Raw genomic sequence first — 24,800 nt, 5'->3', positions numbered from 1 at the left:
AATGCATATTTTTGATACATTTATATAAAAAAGATTATATATTATATATCAAGCACTTGTATGAATATATAAGAGTTAACATGAGATTAATATGAGATTTTCATTTTTCCCAAATAATCCCAGTTTGTATATTACTAAGATAATATCTTTATATACTACGAGCTTTTGGTTTTTCCATTCCTTTGCCGCTACAATCTTCGGTTTGGGCCAACAGTAGCAATTTAGCGATTTAGGTGGTGCTTGCAAATGTTCTTCAATGTTCTTCACCGCCATACTTTTTCACAATATGTTTCTTCGTCTAAAAAAAAATAAAATATATTATTGCACGGTTGTAATTGAGATCTCTAAATACTTTACCACATCGTTAATTTCATTGAACTCATCATCAGGTTCTCTTTTGCTGGGCAAAGAACTGGAGGGAATCAGATCATCCTCTAAAAAGTGATGTCGTTGTCTCGCCTTAGTTTGACTTTCTATTTTCACTAGAAATGTTTCGCTCAGCTGACGTTGAGCTTCTTCCACACTTTCTCATGAAAACTCATGAAAATCGGAGACTTTAAACCAACATGTATTGCAAATAACTGTAGATATTGGATCATCTTGAAGTGGCTAGAAATTACTAAGTATTCCTGATTTCTGTTTGAGCGGAAATTTTCAAATAGTTTGTTTACCTCAAACCAGAAATGCTTTCCTACTATTGATGCCATATTAGATTTAGATTTACTGCCAGTCACGTCGAATATATTAATAAATTCTTCAATCTCTCTTGTACACAAGCGACAAATCATAATTACTCACATTTGTATGCATAAACATCAAAAAGTTAGAATGTTATAAACCTGGAGAAGTACGTAAGAATTTCTAAAGTATTTCAGTAAATATTTTCTTCTTTTTAATCTGTCCGAACTACAATGTTATGAATACAATCGAGAATCGAATACTCCTAATTTTGTCTTGTGATTCCCAGCTGCCGTGACGATTATGTACTAATATCCGTTCGCACCCATCGATAACTTTGTGTTCATACCCACATATATCACAGGGTAAAATTAAATGAACAAAAAAAAAACAACTATTTAAGATATCTGATTAGGTTTTGCTAGGCTAAACAATTTTTGAAGTAGTAAAAGTTTGCTTGGATTGTAGCCATAGTGAGAGTTTATTCACACAGACTACTACTTTCACCTCTCTATATCCTTCCCTTTCTTCACTTCTTCTTTCTGGCCATTCCCATGATTGGCCATCAAAAAACAAGAATCTTCCTTTCCAATTGATGCAATATTTAAAAAAATTCCATATTTTTATTACATATAAATCACTGCAGTTGAATTATATGGCAAGCATATCTATATGTGCCTCCCGACCCTTCCGTGTGAATTGTGGCTCATAAGTGTCTAAAAATTTCTATATTCACAAGAGAAAGACTCTAATAGGTATTGCTTTTAGCAAGTTTTTCTTTTACTCCTTAAGGTTTTTTTCTATTTGAATCGAACAGGTTCGATACGATCCATTTTTTCCATTTGCTGGTATAGTGGTTTGAAATGGAAATATATATTTACCGGGTGGTAATACCAACATTTGAGTTCCACCACTTTGTCCGTAGACATACCGTTCGTTACTGTAGTATATTTCAGAGGCGGAATAAGTTTCAATAGACTTTTGACGTGCCCCATGAGTATCTTGCTTCGTAATATGCTCAGTCCAACGCACTTCAGCAAAACCGCTTACTGTTATAATAATACCTATGAGACATAAAGCACGGATTAAATTCTATTAATAGAAATTCAAAATTATTTTTGGCCAACGGCTTTATTAGAGCATACGATTTAGTTGAATAATTATAGATAAGTCTCTTTACGAAAGATCATGTCTCTATTCAAGCACATAGTTTAGTCAACCACTGAATTTTGAATGCTTTAGGAATTCATTACGTTGTTACTATCAATTTGAATCGCAAACTTAATTTAATTGATTACAATGACTGTTAAATCTACAAAAGCAACAAACATAAAGAAAATAGTTGATATGACTAAGTTGAATAAATTATAAAAATATATGTATCACTATATCGCAAAAATATACCTTGCTCTGTAAAGCAAGAAATATACTCATTTCCCACAAATAGTTTAACAATTGTTCCTCGTTACTAGCATTTTTAAAATGTGCCTTCATGTCAAGCATATTGTGCCGTTTTGCTGCTTTTCAACGGTCAAGTGCTAAGCCTGAAACTGATTATAGACTTAAAGTTATTGAGCGACGAAAACGATTTCCGCGGCAAATGCAATAACGACCAACAGCATTCCCAACTAAATGAATTGTTATCTACCGCGTTTGTCGATGACATCCGTAGGTTATTGAAACGTGGTGTTACTCAACCTATATTGTCTTTGGATAAATCTTCTTCGCCATATATAGCAATGCTTTTCGATACATATAACTTGTGCTCTGAAGTATGAAAAGATAAAGAGAATTTGTAGTTTATAAACGTATATACAGCAGAACTTCCCATTCCTAGCTGCAACAGCCTATCCTTGACAACTCTGACAACACGTGGCCAAAATGATATTTTCAGTCAATTCGTATGGTAACCATTTTAGCCGCTGTTGCAAAAAACATTAGCAGTAGCGGCTAAAACCTTTACCACGCGAATTGACTAAAAACGCCATTTTGATCATTTGTTGCAAGAGGTGTAACCTGGAGGTCCTTATCTTTATGAATCAGTCTTTCTATTGAATCTTTTTTAAACACTGGATGATTATCTGAATATCTGAATTCAATTAGTAACGTACTGCTGGAATGGTAACATACTGCCCCATATTTCCGAAGAAGCTAATTATAGGCACGATGGAATATGAGATGATGCTGCAGCCTTATCACAACAATAAATAGCGGGGATACGTGCTTTGAATGAAGCCTTGCTTGTCGAATAACGCTGCGAAATTTTACCCTATCGTTGCCTCTAGAAAACAAGAAAATCGCTAGCGGGGGCTACTAGAGATTTTTAACAGCAATATATTTTTATATACTTTAAGTTTAATATATTCTCCTTTTTTAAGGGAGAACACAAAAAACCGGTTCTTTTCTTTTTGTTTCCTTTTTTCCTTCTTTTGTTTCCGTGTGGTAGTGAAAACAAAAGTGAACAACAAGAAAAGGTATAATGTATGTACAGTAGACCTTCCTATAACACAATCAACTAGGAGCGATAGGAGTTTCTTTGCGACTTGCGTTTCGGCGGTTGTGGAGCCGTACATTTTTTGGATTTTTGACTATGTTGATCCCAGCGAAAAGCTACTTCTATTTCTATGTATTGAATTGTTCTATAAATTGAAATATCTTAGTGCCGTCGGGGCGGTAATGCTTTCGTAACACAAACACACACTCAAGCTTTCGGAAAAAAATTAAGGTCGGGATAATATTTGAGTGGAATGCGTGTGCACTTAGTTACCGTGTTTCTCTTGATTAGGACATAGTTGAATAAGAAAAAGAATACTCTCTGATTGGGTCTATAATCATTATTATTCAATTCCGCTAAAGCACTTTCGCTTCTAGTTATCCAGTCAAATTTTGAATTTTCTTTTCTTTCTCCACAGAAGTTTTCATATGATACCATGTACGTTTTCTTCTTGCGGGGAAAGGGTGCCAAGATTTAAAATTTTGTTTATAGCTGCACGGCCAATAGCCAACCGATTTATTTAAAAAAAAGAATTGAAGGGTGTCACATCCCGACCTTGATCTTGTACATTATTACCCTAAAAAAACAAATATTTTTTTAATCTACAGGTAAGATTCACCAAAAAAAACGCACTTTGGATGTCTTTTTTAACTGAAGCTCTCGACTGCTTTCATCTTCTTCTCCTTTTGTTTACTTCTTTGCTTTGACAGCTTTCAACAAATTGGCCGTTTAACAGAAAATGATTCTATCTGTTAACAGAAAATTCGCTAACCGAAAATGCGGTGTTTAACAAAAAATGGCCAATCAGCATATGATTTCAACGCATATTTTTCTCTTCTTCTTTATAACTTCTGTTATTCTCCTTTTATTTGCCTGACGCAAGGTCGAGAAATTTTGACATTTGGTTGTCATTTACAAAAAAACCCGCTAAGTGACTTTGAAAAAATAAAAATTGGAAGAATCAGTAAAAAAATTGGAAAAAAAGTGAAAAAGTTGTTATTATTTAAGTAAGCAATTGAAATTCTATTGATGGCATTGAATTGAATATTTACGTGACCAAGGTGTGTACGACTACTTAGAAAATACCTTTATCTGAGGATTGGGGCATTTCGTTATTAGGTTTTATTTTTTCTTTTATGAACAAAAATTTCATTTTCATGTTTTTTTATAAAATGTATATCAATAACCAATTGAACCAAAAACCTTGAAAAACCAAATTTATCATATCAAAGGAGTGCTAAGATTATTATTAGCTTCAGCTCTGTCAGAATATTTTAATTACAAAAATTTAATAAAAGTTTTCTTAATGGGAATCGCTGAGTAGCCATTGTATCAGGTTAATTTGAGTATCCTCCCATACAAGGACTGTCTCAAAAGTTTTGCTTTGTCTATAATTTTTGGTGTATAATACCGATAGCGAATGAATGGCTGTATTAAGCGAAATGGTGTAACGTATCTACTTGTCGGTTATAGCATATAGTTATGTAGGCTCTTTAGATGCCCAAACTCTTATCCACATACTCATTACATGCTCATACATTATATCGTTTGCAAAAGGTCCATTTATTGTATTTCATACACATTATTTTATCGAAATTTAAAAGCCTTTCAAAATATACCTCTAACAGGTGAAGCAATAAACAATAAAGTTTAAAAAATATTCATTTATCTTTTTGATAACCCAAAATGATTTGTAATGATATTTTATTTGTTGTAATAAAAGTAATGAATGTGTGTTTAGTGTTATGTGGAAAGATTCTCTACGAATCTTTCTTCTTGGATGTCTTAAGTATTGCTGTAAAATGAATTACTGTTCTGCTCGGCTTCAGTCCGCCAAGTCAGTCTACTCGTTTTAGTGCCAATACAGACACCGGCTCGAAGTAGTCCGTAGCTAATTTAGGCGGATGGAACGCCTTATTTTCCCTAGTGAATAAAACGCTAAATTGGATTGTTAATTGATAATAATTGACTTTATTTAATTTTGGCATGGCTATTTATACCTAAATTTTACAAAATAGTTTATTGCTACGTAAGCAAAAATAATAATGTAATTGTGACGGTTTACTTTAATTAGGGCGCCTAGCGTCATGTTGCATTACGAAGTGCAATTCTCAGCTAGTTGAAGTGTGACACAATTCTTCTCTCCCTTTTCCAAATGAATTAAGGTGATTTAGCATAATTCTGCGGATGCATAACAACGATATGCGATCGCACTACAGGATACATCTACTTATACATATATTTATGTTACAATGTTCACAATTTATTGATCACTTGGTATGTTATAGTACAAGAAAAGAAGTCGTGTTTGTTATGAATAATACTCGAGAAAAAATTGAAAAAAATACATAAATTTCTCGATTCGTGCAAACGCGTGTGTTCCAAAGTTCATATTATCTAAAAGAAAGGAATAACACGAATTCAAGAGAGAAATGCAAGATTTACTCATAGTTATCGTGCGAACATGTCTTTAATAAGCGCGTTGACCACTTAGAATGATTATAACAACTGCATATGTATGGATTAGTATTAGTAATACATTACATTAGCGTAAATATAACAATCTTCTGTGACATGAGACTAATATACTCAAATGTTCATGAGTAAATTATTGAAAAAGTTCAGCACGCTTTCTGCAAATGTAATTATAGTAGCTTAAAGATCAAATTACGACGCTATTATTATAGCTAAGAGAGTAGGTCGCATTTGAGATAAACCTGAGCTTGGATGAAACATGACTTTGGAGGCCCAACAACAGCAATCACGAGTAACACATAATTGAGTATAGCAATTACAAACCTAAAATAACGTATATATTTATAACCGGGTAGGAAATTACATATACATACATATAATGGCGATACAAACTTTTGTTAGTTGTAATGTTCGTAGTAGAGTGCGCATACGTTCATCATACGTTACTCTCAATCGATATCACGTGTGTTAAAAGCAATCCCCTATCCTCTAGATTAAATTCGTAGCTCAAAACTGAATCAATCTTTTGGATTGCGTGCCCTCCACTCGCATGCTATATTTCATCGCTTTGCAATTTTTCTCCAATTGATTTAAAACTATCGGATGATTGGCATTCAGACTAAGTTCGCGACTACGAAGAGGATTATATCTTCCGATTTGTGCCGGATTTCAAATACATTGACCTATGTGCAGGCCAATAGAACGATTTATCTAAACTTCATTTGCCAAGAATAAATTTGTCGTAAGACAAATATTTGATAATTACGAGCACAAAAATAAAGCGATTCCGCTATTTACAGGTTAAGAGCACACATAGCTTATGTAACTTTTTCCGAAAAAACCTTTATGTATTATATGCTGAAAATATCTAACATATGAGTAAAGGATTTTCTGGAGTTTGCAGACGAATTTATTACAAAACAACAATAAAATGCAAGAAGCGTTTATAATGTAATTTCTATTTAAATACAGTTAGTCATTTTATTTTTACAATAGTCGAACCTTACTTTCACCATCTATTTTTTTATAAATATCAATTACATCACTAATTATAATCGAAATTCTTATTATTTGTACAAACACGCATACGTTAACTTTATGCATCTTTTACTTTATCATCGTCATTTATCTGATGTCTTTTAATTACAAATATTTTTAATTAAAGTGCTGCCGAATAATCGAAACATAAGTCTGTCGTTTGTTAATTCTATTATATACTTTGAAGAGCATTAGCTTTGCAACAACTACAACAACATTGATACATATTCAGTTTAAATAATTTTCAATCGATTTAAAAGTTTCCATTGACTGTGGTCGTCTACGTATATTACATACCATACATGAAAGATGGTCAAAGCGTGCTTTAAAGCATTTGCTACATAAATCGCTTTGGTGATTGTAAAAATTTAGCTTCTTCGGGTCGAGAAAATTTGTATTTTTCTCTTTTTGATATTATTGGGAAATAGAAATAAAAATGAAGTACGCCACAGAAGTATCATTCCAAGATACCAAGACTGACTTTTATCTACTCATCCATCACATAAACTAATACACGAATTTGATTCTTGATATTTTTAACTTTAGTTCAATGCCAAAACCCAGAAAAAGTTTAAGGATAAGCACTAGCAAGAAATTAGAACCAACTAGCTGCGACCCATATTCATTTGAACTAACAAATTTACGTTAACAAACTACAAATTTAATGAAAAAGGCTCTCAACTAGTCTAAAGATACTCTCAGAATAGATATTTAACTCCTACATGCAACATGCAAATTGAATATTAAGTGCATTGGTTGGTTGTTCGGTATAAATTATTTATCGAATTTTTAAATGGTTTTCATAAGGATTTCTGCTCCTTCTAGATGAACATTATATAAAAATTGTATTATACAATATTACAAAATTATATTACTGTTATAATATTATAATTTAATTTTTTATTGGTATTTATATGGTATTATGAAACAAGGGTCGAGTTTCTTGTTAAAACCAAATACATGTCAGAAACAAACCATATCTTAAATGTATTGCAATGGACGTGAATAATTATATGAATGTATATATATTAGTTTGGGGAACAAGAAATCCATTATTTTTATATGAACTTCAGGACTTTATATAACATGCTTCGGATTGTCCGATTTGGGTCAAATATGCACCGTTTTATTGTATGATTTGTTGCCATTTTAAAGGTAACTTCAAAATGCCTCTCTCATAGAAGTCCTGGTCTCTATTTGCAAAAAACTCTAGTAGTCGATTTTCACAATCCTCCCTAGATTCCAATTTTTTATCATTAAAGAAATTTTGCAATGCAAGAAAAAGATGATAATCGCTTGGTGCCAAGTCCGGACTGTATGGCACCTGTTGACCCCATTCCACTTGCTCCTGACTTATTACTCACTCGCATCGTATAAAAAAGACCTAAAAGGAAACTTGGAGCAAAATCTGGACATCGCCGAAGAGATCGGCCTAAATGTGAAAGCGGTGGTATGCGATAGAAATTGCTTAGACAATACAATATTCAAATTATTCCGAACGGAATTTACGTGAGAAATAAATCGAGAGAATGCCAAGAAATGCGTCTTCTGCACGATTGCCTGCATTTAGTGCCATCGATCCACACCCAAGTGATAAGTGGTAAGTGTTGACTACAAATACAATATGAAAGTCTTCTCGAAATGGGAAATTTTATAAAGGAACGTAAAACAAGAGAGGCTCCAGCGCAAACTGATTCATTCCGACGAAGGACGTTTTCAAGGCGAACTGGCAGTGGTACAAAAAAAATTGGAAGAGTGCTTCAAATTCTTAAAGAAAGAATTTAAAACAAACATTGTAGCGAACGAAGCTAATTAAATGATAAAAAATTTCGTTGAGCTCATGGAAGAGTTCCTAGAGGCTTCCCCTAGTACAAGAATAACGACGTATAAGGTAAGCCAAACCATCGAGAAGATAACGTCGTGGCAGATCTTCATGTTGGTAAGCGGACAGAAAGCGGAAGATGAGTACTCGCTAATCGACCGCATGGACTTCCATGGACTACCAACTTGAAGACGAGGCTGAAGAAGACTTCGCATCATTCGACTAAGAGGGAGAAATTTTTGACGAGCTGGCTATGTACTATATCTCACGGGCAGAGGAAAGTTACTTACGACTGCTCGCAATGTATGGAGTAAGGCAATACATCCGTGAGCAGCTGAATTGTCACCCATTGCGAGATTTCACCAAGCATGAATATGATATCTGCGAAGAGGCGAGAGGTCAAAAAGTTGTTAAAAACAATAAAAACGACTTAATCCTCAACCGCCAATATCTAAACGTGGATTCCCCAACAGAACATGTGCACAACGTCTCCGGGGAAACAAAAACCAAATTTTGTTCACTTTTCTGCATATGCCCGAGAAAAATATTGGAAAATGGATCCAGGCAACAATAGTATCCAGAGGATAGTTCTTTAACCGAACAGGATGCTGCGTAACCATAGAACTCATTTGTTAGATTTTATTTTATGCGTTTTACTAAATTGTAGAAATTTGAGAGAACAACATGAAAAGCATTTTTAAAACTATATTATTTATATCAATTCAATTTATCATATTTTTATTAATTTAATTTATAATTATTGTATTATTTAGAGCTTTTTCAACTAAACGCGGTTGCAAATGTTGTTGTAAATGTTTTGCTGTTATTAGTGAGGAATGCTCTTGATTTTTGTTTGTATAAATTGAATAAATATTATTTATTAATTTTTTTCTTTAAAATTAGTTTAATTAATTAACATTAGCTATTATTAATTAAAAAACTTTAAAAACAAGTTGTTGAAATTACTTTTTGTTATATTTATTTATTCAACTCTCAAAAAAAAAAGTCAGTGTAATAAAGTTATTCATTACTTATTTTCTCTTTCATTTATTTAAAAATTTTTTAACTTTCAAAAAAAAAAAAAAGCTCGAACTTGTATAGAAAAGAAAATGTGAGAAAGATTATTATTGCCAAGAAAAGTCGAAAGTTATCATCTGCAATTGACTATTGTTTGTACGTAGCAAAGGAATTGAACATTCCCTTAAAAATTTTCTGCTGTTGTGGTCTTAAACTTCCAATGATTTTGAAAGACTACTTTTTTGATATTTCGCCCTCTACGCACAAGAAAGAAGATACCCCAAATTATATCTTCAGGAATCTAATAGCTGAAAAAAACCAAGTACTAGAGAGTAACAGTTGGAGTCGTTTATGCACAGATGGGTTCTGGTCTGCCACCTGCTTGTGCCGTGGTAGATGCTATAGGACAGGTTCTTCTCAATCACATATTTCACGAAAGTGCTTCAACTTTCACAAGCAAAGCCAGAGCTATCCTTTACGCTGCGAACCTTGCTCATAAAAATAGGCTTCAAACCGTCATTGTTACCGACAGTTTGTCTATACTATAAGCTGTTCGGAATCCTTCGACTTCGAGATAGAGAACCATCAACAAATTAAGGAATATAATTACTACACCCGACGGAAAAATTAAAATGTTATGGGTACCAAGTCACATCGGTTTATTGGGAAATGAGCAGGCTGATCGAGCGGCAAAGTATGCTGCTTCTGCTTCTCTAATTATGGAGGATGTCATGGAAAGTTGGAACTTCAAAGATACATTGGAAGAAAAGTGAAAGAGAAAATTGCAGAAGGAAATTTACAATACCATCATCAACACTACTCTTCAATTAACCCTCAATTAACTCCACCTTTATATCCAACAAATGTTGAGAAAACCAAGATCCAAACATTTTCGAGCATTCGCCTTGGTCATACAATGGCAACTCACCAGTGGATCTTCAAGAAGTCTTCCTCCCCAATCTGCATTTGTAGACAAACTCTCACTATAAAGCACATTCTCTGCGACTGCCTTAACTTTTCTTTGTAGTATTGCATTTGGAACGATTAACCCTTTGGGCATTCTAAAATCAGCTTCAGAACAGAATATCAATTCAATATATTACTTTATTAATACTACTATGCTCATTATCTAATGTACATTTATTTAAGTTAGAGCCGATAGCCTGTGCTGCTAGTGCTCAATGTCCTTTTTTTTTAGTCTAAGAATTTATTTCATTAGTCTAAAATTAGAATAATGATAATAGCCTGTGTTGCTAGTGCTCAATGTATTTTTTTAGTCTAAGAATTTATTTCATTAGTCTAAAATAATAATAATACTAATAATAATAATAAATTTAATGAAAGTTCAGAAACTGTACTTACGCCAACATTCATGCCAGTGTTTGGTTTGACCGCTGGTTTAGCTTGTATCAAGTTGCTCAACAATAGTTGACAGCTTGGCTATAAAACTTCGCTTTTGGCCAAATAAACACAATGATTGACCACTTGCAGGAAGTATCTCGTAAAGTTTACAGTGGATTGAGTTGAATTAGTCGAATTGTCTCCTTTAGCGTGGGCACGCACCTCCATGCCTAGATTATCAAATTCCAAGAATAAATGTTTTTAAAGTGTCTTTTTGTCTGTAAATTATAAGGCTGCCAGATATCTTCTGTCCAGCGTATGGTTTCTAAAGGACGTGTTCCAGATTCTTTTCTAAGTTCATCAAGATCGGTTCTTAATAAACCTTCGAGATGATAGGAAAAATTTAAACCGATTTCTGTTAGCTTTGTGTAGGGGTTACCAGACGTTCTACGCTGGCTACGTCCCCCAAATGACTCTTATTAAGTAGTGCTTTTTCAGTTGATTTGCAAAATATTGTAATTGTGCATTGCATCAAACAACCCGACCGTGAAGAAAGTGCCATGTTATAAACTTACAAATAATTGTAAATTAATTTTCTACTTTATATTAGTGTAACGGACACAGAGCCTGCGCGAGCATACTTCAAAAATCTGTTGTCGATCAAATTTCTCTTCAGCAAGGTAAAAACCATAAAATCATTGCAAAACCAATTGTTCTCATTTGCCTGGACTTTTTTAGACAAAAGATATCGCAATATATACTGTGATTATAGCCTTTCAATTCTAACGCTTAATGATCGAAAAATCTAGAAGCTCTCCCTGCAGACTTTTGTTTCGATTGATTTGAAGAAAGTATTCCTGACATGTGCGATGAGGTAAATAAAATTAATTTTTTTTTTAAATTTCAAACTATACGAGTAATCTGACGAAGAGATGGTAGGTGCAGAGTCAGAAAGAGAGTGTACTCGAAACCAAAAATGACGAAAACGGGCGTTTGGGGGTAGACGATGCAAATTTGAAAGGACACCCTAAGGGATTGACAAATGATTTCAATAAAGTGGCCATTCTTCGGCTAACCAACTGGTACATTTTCGTAGTGATTTGTTAGCAGCTATCTTGTAAAAGGAACGCATGTTTAGTCACATTGTTTTGTATCTTCGGTACTTTTGTTTCCTTCGATTGAATTGGCTGTGTATCAATTCAAAATTTTGCTTAAAATTATGCGGTTTAAAATACAAATTTAGCCCGAACGCCACGGTACAATTAGTCTTCTATTTGTTAAGAGAGCAAACAGCCGTGCGCTCAATTTTTAAATACTTTTTTCATATTGGTATTGATATATACAAAAATATGTTTTCGTTGTGTTCAATATATAGAGAAATTTAAGTACATATATCATTCTAAGGAAAGGAACTCATATGTTTAAAATGCATGCTTTTAATAATAATGTTAAACTGAGAGAATTGTTTTCTCCCTGAACACGAAAAATAGGTAGCTCGTGTTATAGATAAATAGCTAATAAAGTTGTTCGGAAATAAAATCGAGATTAGGAAGAACGCGATTTACTTCGGCCGTTTTTTATATGAGTAACGAAAGCACGAGCTAATATTAAGCTAAATGTAATTAGTACTGAGCAAAAATGTAATTAGTAAAGTAATTGAAAACAAATTTTTTATAATAATAAGTTATCAGAGTTAAAAAATTAAAAAAAGGGAAAACTGAAAACCGCTGAAACTTGATAAGCATTTTTTAATGTTCACTTACAAAAAAATTTATGCATGTACATCTTAAAAACCTTGCATACTTCATACAACATATTAAAGGTATGTGCTAACGTAAATTAAATAAATTCGAAAATGATTATAAATATAAAGATAAAGTAAATCTAGAATGTTAATATGATGGTGCAAAGAGGGATTTTTTCAATAGATGAGTTGATGTTTCCTCTAGACATTATTAGTTCCGTTTCAACTTCGCGGAAAAATTGTAAGACGTTGCTGTTATATTTTGAGTTATATATTTATAATAAATATATTATATATATTTATTATTTATATATATATAAATATATAATATAATATATATATATAATAAATCACCTTTTATCTTGCTGTATATATTTACAGTTTACAAATCGCATGAAATATAAAAATTCGACTATTCAAGATCAGAGCTTGGTACAAACTATTAGAAAAATATTTTCTAATTTTCAATTTCTCATTTATTTTCTCAACGAAAGATATATAAGGAAACGATGTTTGTGCTTTCTATAGCTTTGTTTCGTTAACAAGTGCTTAACAATTCTTTATATGTTTTATTGTACTAATTCATTTTCTAACGCGGGTTCTACTAAACTGTTATTTTCTGCTGGCTCCTCTCCATTTGGAACGACCTTTTCTTTTGAGCTTTTATTGTCGAATCTCGATGTTATGGACGCTACACGTATGGCCGCTTTAAAGCCAACTTTTGCTTTCATTTTTGCTAATTTCGCCTTCCAATTCTCATCACGCGAAGGCAAAGCGTTTAAATATTCAATTATTTCTTGTTTTTTGGCATCGACTATGACCAAAGAAGACATACAACCATCTACCGTACCCAAAACGAGGCAACGGCCATCTTTACTGCTTTTAATAGCTGTTAGTTCGGCTTGCAAACGATAATTGGCTATCAGCTCTGTATCGTTCGTCCTGAAGACTCGTATGGTTTTGCGACCGCTATGGTAATAGCAAACGTATTCATCGTTTTCGGTAAATATGCAAATTACCGAAAACACTCCCTCAGCTACCTTGGGTATAAATGTTTTGATTGTGCTACCCTTGCGTAATTCCAACATTTCAAGACCACCTCTGGTGGGAGCGTAAAGACCACATTTGCCATCTTTTGTAATGCTGCCACCCCATTTGGGAATAGAACGTACATGCTTCTTGGTTTTTATATCTATAATACTGCCCTTTTCATTGCTGATCACGGCCACCTGATTAGCTTTGTGTGGCATAGGTACCAAACACATAACTTCCTATGAAAAAGTTTTGTAAATGTATAACTCGTACATGCCTTGCCTAACTCACCTTGATGGCACAGCCTTTTAGGAGAATTTTTGTGACGAAGCTACCTGTTGTAGCACTATAAACGGCTAGGCAATCTTTGTTTGTTTTATCAATAGTGCACACAACTATGTTGGCTCCATCAGCGGAAATTATTGACTGTCGAAACGGTATGCCTGGTATTAAACGCATGGTAAACTCAAAACGGAACAGCACTGCCCCCTCTTTTAAAATAAGGAAGAAGAGTAATATTAGTCTTCGCTTGTTAAGATCGATTATTAAACCTTACCAGGCACAGCTCGTACAATAGTAACGGCCATCAAACGATTGGGTTCCTCACCTTCTTTCATTTCCTTTTGATTTATATTTGGACATGATACAGTCATTACTTTGTAGCCATAATCCATAAAAGTAATCTGTTGTATCCCGGGTTGATCATCACGATATACTACCTGTTCGGACACTCTATTCCATACAAGAAACTTTCCCGTTTCGGAGGCAATTATGTATTTGCCATCTGGCGTAATTTCAGCGTGTGTAACAATGGCACCTAGAGGACTATCGGCCAACTTGGTGAGCAAGCGACCTGATCTGGTCTCCCAAACTCCTACGCAACTACGCGTAACCGTAACAGCTAAGTCAACCTCTGAAAGACTTATATTAAAATTGGAATATTATACTAACCTTTCGATTTGAACTGACATGACTGTATACCTTATACTATCGATTTGTAATTCGTGTCTGTCGATCACGTGAACCTTTTCAAAGATGTTGTTTATATTCCAAACCTTTACAGAGCGATCTATGGATGAGGTTACAACATTATTCCAATTGCCTATCGTCAATGCCTCTAATTGAATGATGCGACCAAAATGAGCATCCAACACTTTGGCCAATTGCTGGCTCCGTAAACACCACACGTACAGATTCTTGCGCACACCGGCTACCGCATAATCCATTTTTGAGCTGATCATAATCGAATTCGATTGCATTATTTTTGTGGTAATATTGCGCACACCATGCGGCAATGCCAAATACATGGCATGCTCGGAAAGGCGACCGTTTTCGGCGTCGCTTAAATCCCAAATAACGAAGCCTTTTCCAGCGGTACCTAATAACATACGATCATGTTGATCTAGACGCAATTGCAGTAACATTTCTTTTTCATCATTTTCAAAACGTGGTAATTTGTTTTTTAAAATCCACTCAATCGCTTCTCCATTTTCGCACTGTATCAATTCGTATACACTTACTTCATAATTCTCCTCGCTTGCGCAACCGTAAATACGGTCGCCACACTTGTTTAAAGTGAGAGCACTGTAAAAGAGTAAAGTTGGTGTTTCTAATTCGTCTCGAAAGGTATTGTAACGTAAACGGGTTTCGTTGATTGAACCCGACCATAAAATAACGTTGTAGATTTTCGGACTAGTGAAGTCCATGCTTAGAATTTCCCATGCATAGGTATCGTCTGCATTTATGATATGTATTTCAACTAAATTGCCCCGTAAGTCAAAGCGCGCCCACTTCAGCTTACAGCTGATAAAAAGGCTAAACAAAAATTTCGAAAAAGATTAAACATACCAATTGTAGTCGTTAGATGATAAAAATTTCACCTTTGATTTATAAGGTAAAGGCTGCTTAGGGATCCATCTTCTTCTTCGAATGGATTATCAATTACCACAAATTCACTGGATAACATGTTGAGTAAAACTGTCTGATTGTTGTTGGAATAAGCTGCGGCCCATTTGTTATCTGGGCTCAAAACCAACTGTTGCATGATGCCCTCAATTCCGGGATTTACATCCCTTGTAAGATCTGAGGTTGAAAGATCAAATGTTATAAAGTGAGTGGAGATCGAAACCATATAACGCAAGTCGCTAGTCAAGCAGAAAGCAAATACTGCAAACTGATGACCCTCTAAAGAATACTAGAAAAAATATCCTCTACATTTATAGAATAAATTCGAACATTTATAAAATAATACCTTTAATGGTCCTCCAGGGGTATGTAAGCAATGACTCGCCGGTATCAGCGCGCAATCTTTAGGGCCACAGTGATCACAGGCTCTTAGCAACATTTTAATGTTTGGATTACCACCGATTTCTGGCAAAAGACGGCCTATTAGTTGAGGTGCCAGCATGTTGGGGTAGACAGCCAAAATGGCGCCGCCGAGGCGTAAAGCATCGGCCACTAACATCAGTTCACGTTTTGCCTCATTGTCGTCTGTATGTGCAGAAGCATCTTCAAAATCTGCCAAAACCGCTTGTAAGGGACAACTTGATAGTTTAGCATGTAGCCACTCATAGTTAAAGAGTACATGCTCAAATAAATCTTTAAAACGTCGAGAACGTACAAAATGGAAAGGTAACTCGCCAAACTGCAATTTTGTGGTTCAAAAGAGAAACTCAGTTTATTTTCAGAAATTATGCCTACCTTTCTTAAATTATAACGCTTAGAAGATCCATCTTTGCTGGTAAAAACCAAAGGTTGTATGGGAACTTTGCGATCAGCCGCTCCTTCTTTTTCGGTTAAGCCAAAACGATGCCGTTGTATTTCAGTAAACTTAAAAGGTTTCGGTACTCCTCCACCCCATATGCCGAGATAATAGTCAGCAATCATGGAGTGAAAGTATAAAGCCATGTTCATATTTTTGAAATAACGTTCTTTGGCTGTATCTCTAAATTGTCGATGGTACCAATTCATAACGTTAACTCCATCGGCTTCGCGTTCACTTAAATAATTGGGCAGATCGTTACGTATGCGTGTCCATAGCAGAGGCGGTATACGCCTAACGGGTGGCATATGGTATTGATACACATCGTCGAGTACCTTGTCATCCAGTGATATCAAATCTTCCAACTCACTTTCGGAAAGGCCAGACTTGGATGCCGTTATATAAGCTAAAGCATGAAAAACTAATATGCGACCATGTTGCTTTTCGATTCGCTCGAATAACATCATAATAGAATCCATTACATTGTTCGCCAAATGAGTCTCTTGAGGTCGTGTATAACTTCGCCAACGGCATATCTCCGCAAAAACCAGCTTCACAAAAATCGGCAAAGAACATTTACCAATAGCATTCGCTACTAGGCGCCATTGGTAATTATTCAAGTCGCGGCAAGCCGTTCCCATCCACATTTTAATAACATTCATGGCCAACTCTTCCCCTAAAGCGGTAACCTCAATGAAATTCTCATCAATATCAATCATTTTGCGTAGCACGTGGTATTCATGGGAAACGATTGGGTTCGATTTCTCATTTGCACAAGAAATTATAATCTGAAAAATTACATATTTTAAGGTATACGAGGCAGTTAAAGTGCGAGTCCAAACGTACCTTACAGTAAGGCGGTAAACGTGTTGGTATCCAAGAAACATTGTTCGAATCTTGACAACCAGTCAGTTGATCTACGGAGTCAAGATATAAAGTCAATGGCTGATTGATGCTTGCATAAGTTAACAACTGTTTGAAATGGGCAGTTAACGGCACTAAATCATCCGGAATGTTTTCGAAAGGCAGCATATAATTATAGGATATCTGGTATTGTAAGGATCAAGCAAACATGTAGCCGAAAATTTGCCAAGATCTAATCTTATAACGACGGCCAAGTGACCAATTTACCTGCTGACAAATAGATATTAACGTTGGAGTCAAAGCGCTGGAGTCCGGTGTGGTGCCCAGAAAGCGTATAATATTCAACGGTCGGCGATCAGCAAATAATTCGCCCGCTACCAAAGAAGCACTTTTGGCCAGTAACGACGTCTTACCGCAACCTCCTTCGCCGTAAAGGACAAGTGGTTTATCTGAATCCCCCAGCATATAACGCTTGATATGTTCGAGATTTTCCTCGCGACCGTAAAACACTTTAACCGAGTTATTGCAAGCGTGCAAATGCTGTAGGATTTCAGTGACTATCTGTCCCTGCGCACTGGAGTCTTCTTTGCGCATAGCTCGGTCCACCAATTTTACAATGTTTTTATAGAAATGAGAAATGAAATGATTCAAATATTCTTCATGCGTTTCAATATCCAGACCCTCACGTCCAATCCACTCGACCGTGTATTTTTGTAAGTTGCTTGTTTCGATTTTATTTGGTAAGCGAACATCACGCAGATCGCCAAGTAATTTTGCTGATTCCGTGTCCAAACTGCGGTTGATAATGTCCACAAACAATGACGCTTTCTTTAGATTTTGCAAGTTGATGTTGTTGATGTAGCGTATGTAGGCTAAACAATGATTTTTAGTATTTTTTACGTTTAAGATGCCATTGATAACCTCACGTTCGGTAACTAATGGTGGCCATGAGAAAAAGAGGAGTTCACAACACTTGCCAGTTCGGAAGAATATTGTTACTCACCTGACATGAAATAATTATGCACAGCATCTTTCGTCATTTTACCGCTGGCCCCTAAAGAAGCGGAAGCTTTTCGTAGCAATTTTTGCATTTTCCCTAGAGTGTCCCACCAGACAGCTTGATCTTGCGCTTGTAATTTGGGCACACGTTTGTTATTGAAATTGATAAGAATGGAAGAAATCGGTTGTAATACTGAAACTGGTGGTACCGCATTGCTATCTTTCTTATACCACAAATCCAAAAGAGCTCGATCTACACCCATTGAAGTAAGCTCTTCGCAAATTAATTGCAATTCCGATGACAAGATATAGGTAGGTATGGGTCGATACCCATATTTTTGTCCCAGAAATACTATAAAGTTTGGACCCATAGACAGACGTTGACAGTTTTTAATTTCACGCATACAAAGCTCGGTAGTCATATGATCATCGGTTGCCTCATCGCGGACACCCCAACGCATATCTACAACCTAAATACACAAAAACGAAAAATAATGCATACAGTAGGCCTAATTTTACGGACCTGAAATTCTAAACCATGCTTTTCGCGACAGTAATCCTTAATACGTGGATAACATTTCGCCATTAAGGTGTTACGTTCCATGGTGGTATCTTTATGTAATTAGTAATTATATTACGTAATCATTTTAATTTAAAGGCAAAAAAAATAGTCCAAGCTTACCTGTAAACGTGGAACTGGTAAAAATTCGCACAATTTTTGAACTCACCGGTGGTAGGGATTCTAAAGACCCTACAAATATAGAATCTATGGTACGGTCGTCCATACTTTCCGTTTTTCAGATATTTAAAAGAATTTTTTTGTGGCTCAAAGAAATATTTGTTCTGCTTCCGTTGAATACCGTAAAGTATGTGTTTTCCACGCTGCTTTGTTTTTTTCTATTTAGGCACGTATTGAAATTAGAGTCTGTTTGATCAATATTTTGGCAATCAAAACAAAGTTATAAATTTGATGGCTACGTTGTATTACTAATACGGCAGCAGCCAGGCTGACTTAAGGCATAAATTAGTATTATTTTTATGAACATATATGCCTTGTCGATCAATAAATGCGCTAAATATTTTTCATGGCATCACTTTGACCTGTTAGCGCGTGTCTGCTCTTTTATGTCGCAATCGAATGGGTTGCGTGTTAAACGACTTGCCGCTTCCGGTGTGTGAACATTTCAAGGCAATCCGAAGCCGAAAGTAATTCTATGTAAAGTTTTTAATATTAAATAGTAGTGGGTGAACTTATTCAAACACATGTTAAAAAACTTAACCGTTAAAAGTTGAAAGTCAAGTTAACTGTTCTTGATTGATTTGATTTTCAGTAGATTTTTTATGTGTCCTCAAGAATCGTTAAGTAGGTCGTAAAAATTCACAATGATAATAGGACATGAAGACAAGGGTGGACATGGTGCTTTAATATGTGCTTTGAAGAATCCTGGACTGTATCAGTCGGTTTCCGCTTTTGCCCTAATCGCTAATCCATTGGGTTGTCCTTGGGGTCAAAAGGCTTTTAAAGGTTACTTAGGGGACAATCAGAAATTATGGAAACAATGGGACTCTACCTATCTGGCTAAAACGTACTCCAGCGGTCCAATAGAGTTATTCATAGATCAAGGCTGCAACGATAACTTCTTAAAGGAAAAACAGTTGCTGCCTGAAAATCTGTTACAAGCAGCATCGAGTAATGACCATTTGCAAACAATTTACAAACAACGTGCGGAATATGATCACAGTTACTATTACATAGCAACGTTTATGGCGAGCACATCCGCATTCATTTTCATAGTGATGCAAAATGACGTGAATGCTAAAGCATACAAATTTTAAAGCCAATTTTTGTTCATTTAATTTCATGTAACTAATATACATTTCAAAGTAATGACCAATTGATTCATTAAGTACTTTCTTATTTTTTTTAATTTTCTCCGTGTATTTACAATTTACAATTATATGTATAATCAGATTTTGGATATTACAACTACTTTCAAAAATGATTGCCTGTCTATTTTTGCGGCTTCTTGAAAGATATATTTCTTCTGATTGAGTTGGAAAAGAAAAACTTACACGGCGGGAAAGTTTTATCCCAGGTAAGCACTCGATATCTTCGAGCATTTGCTTAGTGGGAGACATGGGATCAGGCAATTCTATTTGTTCAAAGAAGCAGTCCGGTTGCCTGCATTTCTGTTTCTCGACGATGCTGATATGCGGACAGCGTTTCCGTCCTAAGTGATTGATGAATTGTCCTTGTAATACCGATGCCACAAGAAGCTGAACATTCAGACATTACTTTTTATATAGTTTCGATCCGGAATTTCGCTATTTTAACAAAGTGTTTACAACTGTTTACAACTGTTTAAGACTGTGTAAGACTGTTTAATGACATTTTATATAGTTTCGATCCGGAATTTCGCTATTTTAACAAAGTGTTTACAACTGTTTAAGACTGTTTAATGACATTTTATATGACTAAAATTTGTCGAAGTTGCTAAAGAAATTGACTAAAATTGGTTGAAAATCATGAAAAAGTGATTTAAATTGACTAAAATTTTTCTAAGTTGCTAAAGAAATTGACTAAAATGATTTTGGTTACGCAGACGCGAGAGGACGCAAAGTCAATCATTAGCTTTCTTAAAGCTCGTGTAAAGAACTTTGTGCTTGAACCTGTTCTGCACAGCCCAATGAATCATCTATTGTTAAAGAAAAATTATTAAATGAAAAATAAAAAAGAACATTATAGTTGTGGTCTGATTTTCATCATGAAGCGTTGATAATTATACCTTTTTGTTATGTATACTTCAGTTTCGTTACACGAGATAGAATTTTATTCTTTGTAACAACATTCCAAAATATGAGATTAAACTGGGAACATGTATCTTCGCATAGCGTTCCGTTTCTTTAAACCGTTGTTTCCATTACCGTCACTATTAGACTTCTCTTTAGTTTTACCAGTAAAAGCCTCTATTCCAGACGTTTCAGTAGACGGATGGGAACGCATTGTATATTGCGCAAATTAAAAGGTTGCTGCTTTATCCCGGGCCAAAGAAATTCGTCTGTTAAAGTTGCCGGCGACAAGCACCAAGGATAAGGCAAACATTATGGATAAAACTACGATTGCTGCATTACGTACACGTGATTCCCAAAAAGGACAAGGCAACAAGGCAATACAACGTTAGTCCAAGCCTTTGTTCCGCAATTGTGCCAGAAGGCCGTAATCAAATCCAAACGAATTGGTTTTCAAAATAAACGGTTTCGGAATACGTGTAACAGTGAAATCCGGCTGGAAAGCAATTTCAATCCTAGGTGTACCGTTCGTTTTTAACTCAAACGACGAACAATCAGCTACACTAAAACCATAACCGGTACATGGCTGATCATCTATAAATATTCCTTTTATCCAAATAGGTAATTCTCCAGAATTACAAGCCGTAAAGACGCGTTTTGCCAGAAGCTGAAACGCCAAACACGAACATATAAATCAATTTTATTCTTATTATTCATATGAGAATGTACCTTGTGTGCGATAACCTCACCAACTTTACTTGGTTTTTGTATCCAGGACAAATGTTCCATTTGCAGTTGAAAGAGGAGGGATTTAGTGAGCCAGGCTTGCGATTACTTAAACGAAATTGCGATTGGACTGTCTTGTATGTGCAAAGGATATTTGCAAGTTGAACGTATACTCAGTTCGGAAGAGCAAAGTTTACCCTGAAATAATATCGAAAAAAAGACGATTGCCGTATTAGTGAAGAAATTCCCTTCAAATTAATCGTAGTCTTCAATAATATTGGAAAAAAAGATGGTCGAATTGAATAAGACCTGTTTGTCTCCTAATAAAGCATCGATTTTAATATTTTTGCTAGGAATTTACGAAATTGGACCACGCAATTAAAGAATTCAATGACGTCTGCAAGCTAAGAATTTTTATTATGCAAACCATTTTCAAAATTTATTAGTGTACCAAGTTTTATCAAAATGACTCAAATGTCGCTGCCTGTAGGTTGAACATGAGAGAGCGACAACAAGCAGACAGATAGACAAGCTTAGATCGGTATAATAGAAGATGGGTCCATATAAAGTCGTTTTAGTTGTTGCTCACATCCGTACAATCTTAATATATCCTTGTATCGCAAGTGGTGTAGAGTATAGTAAAAATAGTAACTTAAAGTGGTGAATGAAATCCATAGATCATAATGAAAATTAGTCAATGAATGCAGCTAAGTATTTCTTATTAACGGTGTTATGAAATACCGTGATTAAAAGCTTCACATTAACTTATGCTTAAACGATGCGAAATTATAAATTAATTTACGAAACCAATTTATGTCGCTTGGCTGCTCCAAATATCCTGTAATACACATTTTCTATTCACCTCATGGCCAAGTTTATTTAAAAAAAAAAATATAATCAAATTCAAACCAATAATTAGTTTTCTGCTTGTGCAAAAACGGGAAAATCGGCCATGCTCTGAATATATCGGAAAAACATTACATATTGCCAAACCACTATTTCGCGAAAGTGTGTCATATAAGTAGGCGGTGGTAGAAGTAAAGCTGCCGGCTTTTCCATTATCTGTTGTTCAACCAATTTTTGTATTTTACGTGCGCGTACCGGTACTACGAAAATTTTCTGAAATTTCGATTTTTTATATTTAAATATTGTTAATTTCAATTTGGGAGCCCAAAGATTATATTGCAGAAATAGTTAATTTTCACGACTTTTTCAACGTTTTTGCTAAAAACATTTGACAGGCAGCAAAAAAATAAAACCAGATACAGATAGCAATCACAAGAGAAACTTTGTAGACAAATTAACGATTTATGATGGATACGATGTGATATACTTATGATCCAAGAAGTTAATACTAATCTGACTGTTCGATACTTGTCGCCTTTCTTGGTTGCTTACAAATCGGGTTGTAAGCTGATAAGAGGGCTTCCAGAAACTACTGTTTCTAATTTAATTTCCAAATGCATAGTCATTTGATGCAGTTCTATTAATTGATTGGCCTCCTTTTGGGCGATATCACTCGTCGCTGCAGGTGATAGAGGCTTTTCCTCAGGTGTCGGAAGTGGCGTTGTCATCCTTACATCTTTATCTTTAGTTAAGTTCATGCTGAGAGACAATCTAGAACTATCTTCAAACGTCTCTGTTTTTTCGGGCTTATCTAATTTCAAAAACGACATTTTAAATAATTTCACATGAATATGACTTTTTTCTCTTGTTTCTTAGAAAATAACATTTTTTGTGCAGTATTTTCGAGCAGATCAAAATTTACAAATGGAGATCGCGAAAATGAACAATAACAATGGAAATTGCCGTTAAGTAACGCTTTTTTGGATTATGGATCTAACATTAACTTAACTGGTCCAATCCATCTCTAAACAAACAAAAAAAAAAAAAAAAAAAAAAATAACGCTTTGTTTTTGCTCCTCTTCATTAGTGTTGTTAAGCTACAAATGCGTTATAGCGTTTTTTGTATTAAATTTTTACGATTTTAGAAGTGGCAACACATTTGCAATAGAATAAATTAGCTTTTTTATATTGGAAATCGGCGTTTGTAGATAACGGACAAGTTTGGAAAAATGAAAAATGATGAAGGATTTGCTGAGATTTGATAAATCACCTTAGGCTCCAAATGAACAAAACCCAATTGAGGAAGTATCTTGTATATACAAGATAAGCATAAACATAATTATAAAATGATGTTCAAAATATAATGAGACTTATTGTGCCCCTACGGATGACTGGTGGATTATTATTTAAAATTGGGTAGCTTGTTGAGAAAAAGAACTGAAATTTTTAGGTTTTTACTTTTAATGTGATCGCTATATTATTTTTAATTTGCTATATTTGAAAATGTGGCCAAATCGGCCGCAATTGAAACACAGTTCAGCGGCAAGGATAAAATAGTCCACTGGGACAACACAGTAAATGAATTTGATGTTCAAGGGGGTTAATTTTCTCTTAAAGTCAATCTTCATGCTGTTTTTAGCTCGTGACGCAAACGATCTCTACTTCAGAAATAGCAGAATTCAAAAAATCTTCCTCCCGAATTTTTCAGCAAATTATTAAAATAAAAAATTTAGTATTTAAAGCTTTTATTTTGTACTTACTTTGTTGCTATCGTTTTCTTAATTCATCTATTTTGTTTCACATTTATTTTTCAGGTTCTTGAATTTAACGCAATTTATCTCTCTTTTCCTATCTCAATTTATCTCTCTTTTCCTATATCACCACGGTCAAAATTGCCGACAGTCTGTTCAGCCCGCTTTTCAAAGAATATCCCGAGTTATGGGATCACACTAGAGGGAATAATTTGTGCAGGGCAACCTGCAAGAAATTAGCCGACCGACTGACGCAGGAAATTGGGGACTTAGTGACCACTCATGAAGTAGTTAAAAAAATTTACGCAATCGGATACAGCTTAAAAAGGGTTGACAGAAGACGTGGCGGTCAGACCAGGATGACGGACTACACCTGGTACGCCAGAAAATTGGGGCTGGCGTGGGCGGTACGGACTATTACG

The 24,800-nt window shown here is 35.0% G+C and overlaps 3 protein-coding genes across 4 annotated transcripts; 1 reads left to right on the top strand and 2 right to left on the bottom strand.

Moving 5' to 3' along the window:
• Window positions 1-13,075: 13,075 nt before the first annotated feature.
• Window positions 13,076-19,123, bottom strand: LOC119638997 (NACHT and WD repeat domain-containing protein 2). The gene is made up of 12 exons (XM_038036172.1): window positions 18,948-19,123; window positions 18,789-18,877; window positions 18,270-18,735; window positions 17,534-18,201; window positions 17,249-17,449; window positions 16,342-17,190; window positions 15,893-16,285; window positions 15,522-15,835; window positions 14,623-15,456; window positions 14,198-14,562; window positions 13,933-14,132; window positions 13,076-13,880 (listed from the first exon to the last, which is right to left on the bottom strand). The coding sequence occupies exons 1-12, from the start codon at window positions 19,048-19,050 to the stop codon at window positions 13,179-13,181; spliced, it is 5,184 nt and encodes a 1,727-aa protein (XP_037892100.1). The 5' UTR covers window positions 19,051-19,123; the 3' UTR covers window positions 13,076-13,178.
• A 430-nt stretch (window positions 19,124-19,553) lies between these two features.
• LOC119638999 (S-formylglutathione hydrolase-like) lies at window positions 19,554-20,455 on the top strand. Its single transcript, XM_038036174.1, has one exon. It carries the CDS (start codon window positions 19,649-19,651, stop codon window positions 20,099-20,101), a length of 453 nt encoding a protein of 150 aa, XP_037892102.1. The 5' UTR covers window positions 19,554-19,648; the 3' UTR covers window positions 20,102-20,455.
• Window positions 20,456-20,710: 255 nt separating this feature from the next.
• Window positions 20,711-21,876, bottom strand: LOC119638993 (transmembrane protein 131 homolog). Of its 2 annotated transcripts, XR_005247517.1 has the most exons (3): window positions 21,785-21,876; window positions 21,052-21,722; window positions 20,711-20,961 (listed from the first exon to the last, which is right to left on the bottom strand). XR_005247517.1 is itself a non-coding variant. In XM_038036167.1 (2 exons), exons 1-2 carry the CDS (start codon window positions 21,842-21,844, stop codon window positions 21,444-21,446), a joined length of 339 nt encoding a protein of 112 aa, XP_037892095.1. In that variant the 5' UTR covers window positions 21,845-21,876; the 3' UTR covers window positions 20,995-21,443. The 2 variants fall into 2 exon arrangements, 1 of the variants encoding a protein (XP_037892095.1); XM_038036167.1 differs by lacking the exon at window positions 20,711-20,961 and having other exon boundaries at window positions 20,995-21,722.
• Window positions 21,877-24,800: the final 2,924 nt, after the last annotated feature.

Source organism: Glossina fuscipes, unplaced genomic scaffold (genome assembly GCF_014805625.2).
Source record: "Glossina fuscipes isolate IAEA_lab_2018 unplaced genomic scaffold, Yale_Gfus_2 111, whole genome shotgun sequence".
NCBI classification, from domain to species: Eukaryota; Metazoa; Arthropoda; class Insecta; order Diptera; family Glossinidae; genus Glossina; species Glossina fuscipes.
This window is presented reverse-complemented; position numbering and strand designations above follow the sequence as displayed.

Bases quoted from the DNA above. Each gene is read 5' to 3' on its own strand.
- LOC119638997 (XM_038036172.1), bottom strand. From the start codon at position 19,050: ATGGACGACCGTACCATAGATTCTATATTTGTAGGGTCTTTAGAATCC. The intron at 18,878-18,947 runs GTAAGCTTGGAC...AATTACATAAAG, and splicing joins TACCAGTTCCACGTTTACAG to ATACCACCATGGAACGTAAC. The intron at 16,286-16,341 runs GTAGGCATAATT...ACAAAATTGCAG, and splicing joins AGCGTTATAATTTAAGAAAG to TTTGGCGAGTTACCTTTCCA.
- LOC119638999 (XM_038036174.1), top strand. From the start codon at position 19,649: ATGATAATAGGACATGAAGACAAGGGTGGACATGGTGCTTTAATATGT.
- LOC119638993 (XM_038036167.1), bottom strand. From the start codon at position 21,844: ATGGAACATTTGTCCTGGATACAAAAACCAAGTAAAGTTGGTGAGGTT. The intron at 21,723-21,784 runs GTACATTCTCAT...TTGGCGTTTCAG, and splicing joins GTGAGGTTATCGCACACAAG to CTTCTGGCAAAACGCGTCTT.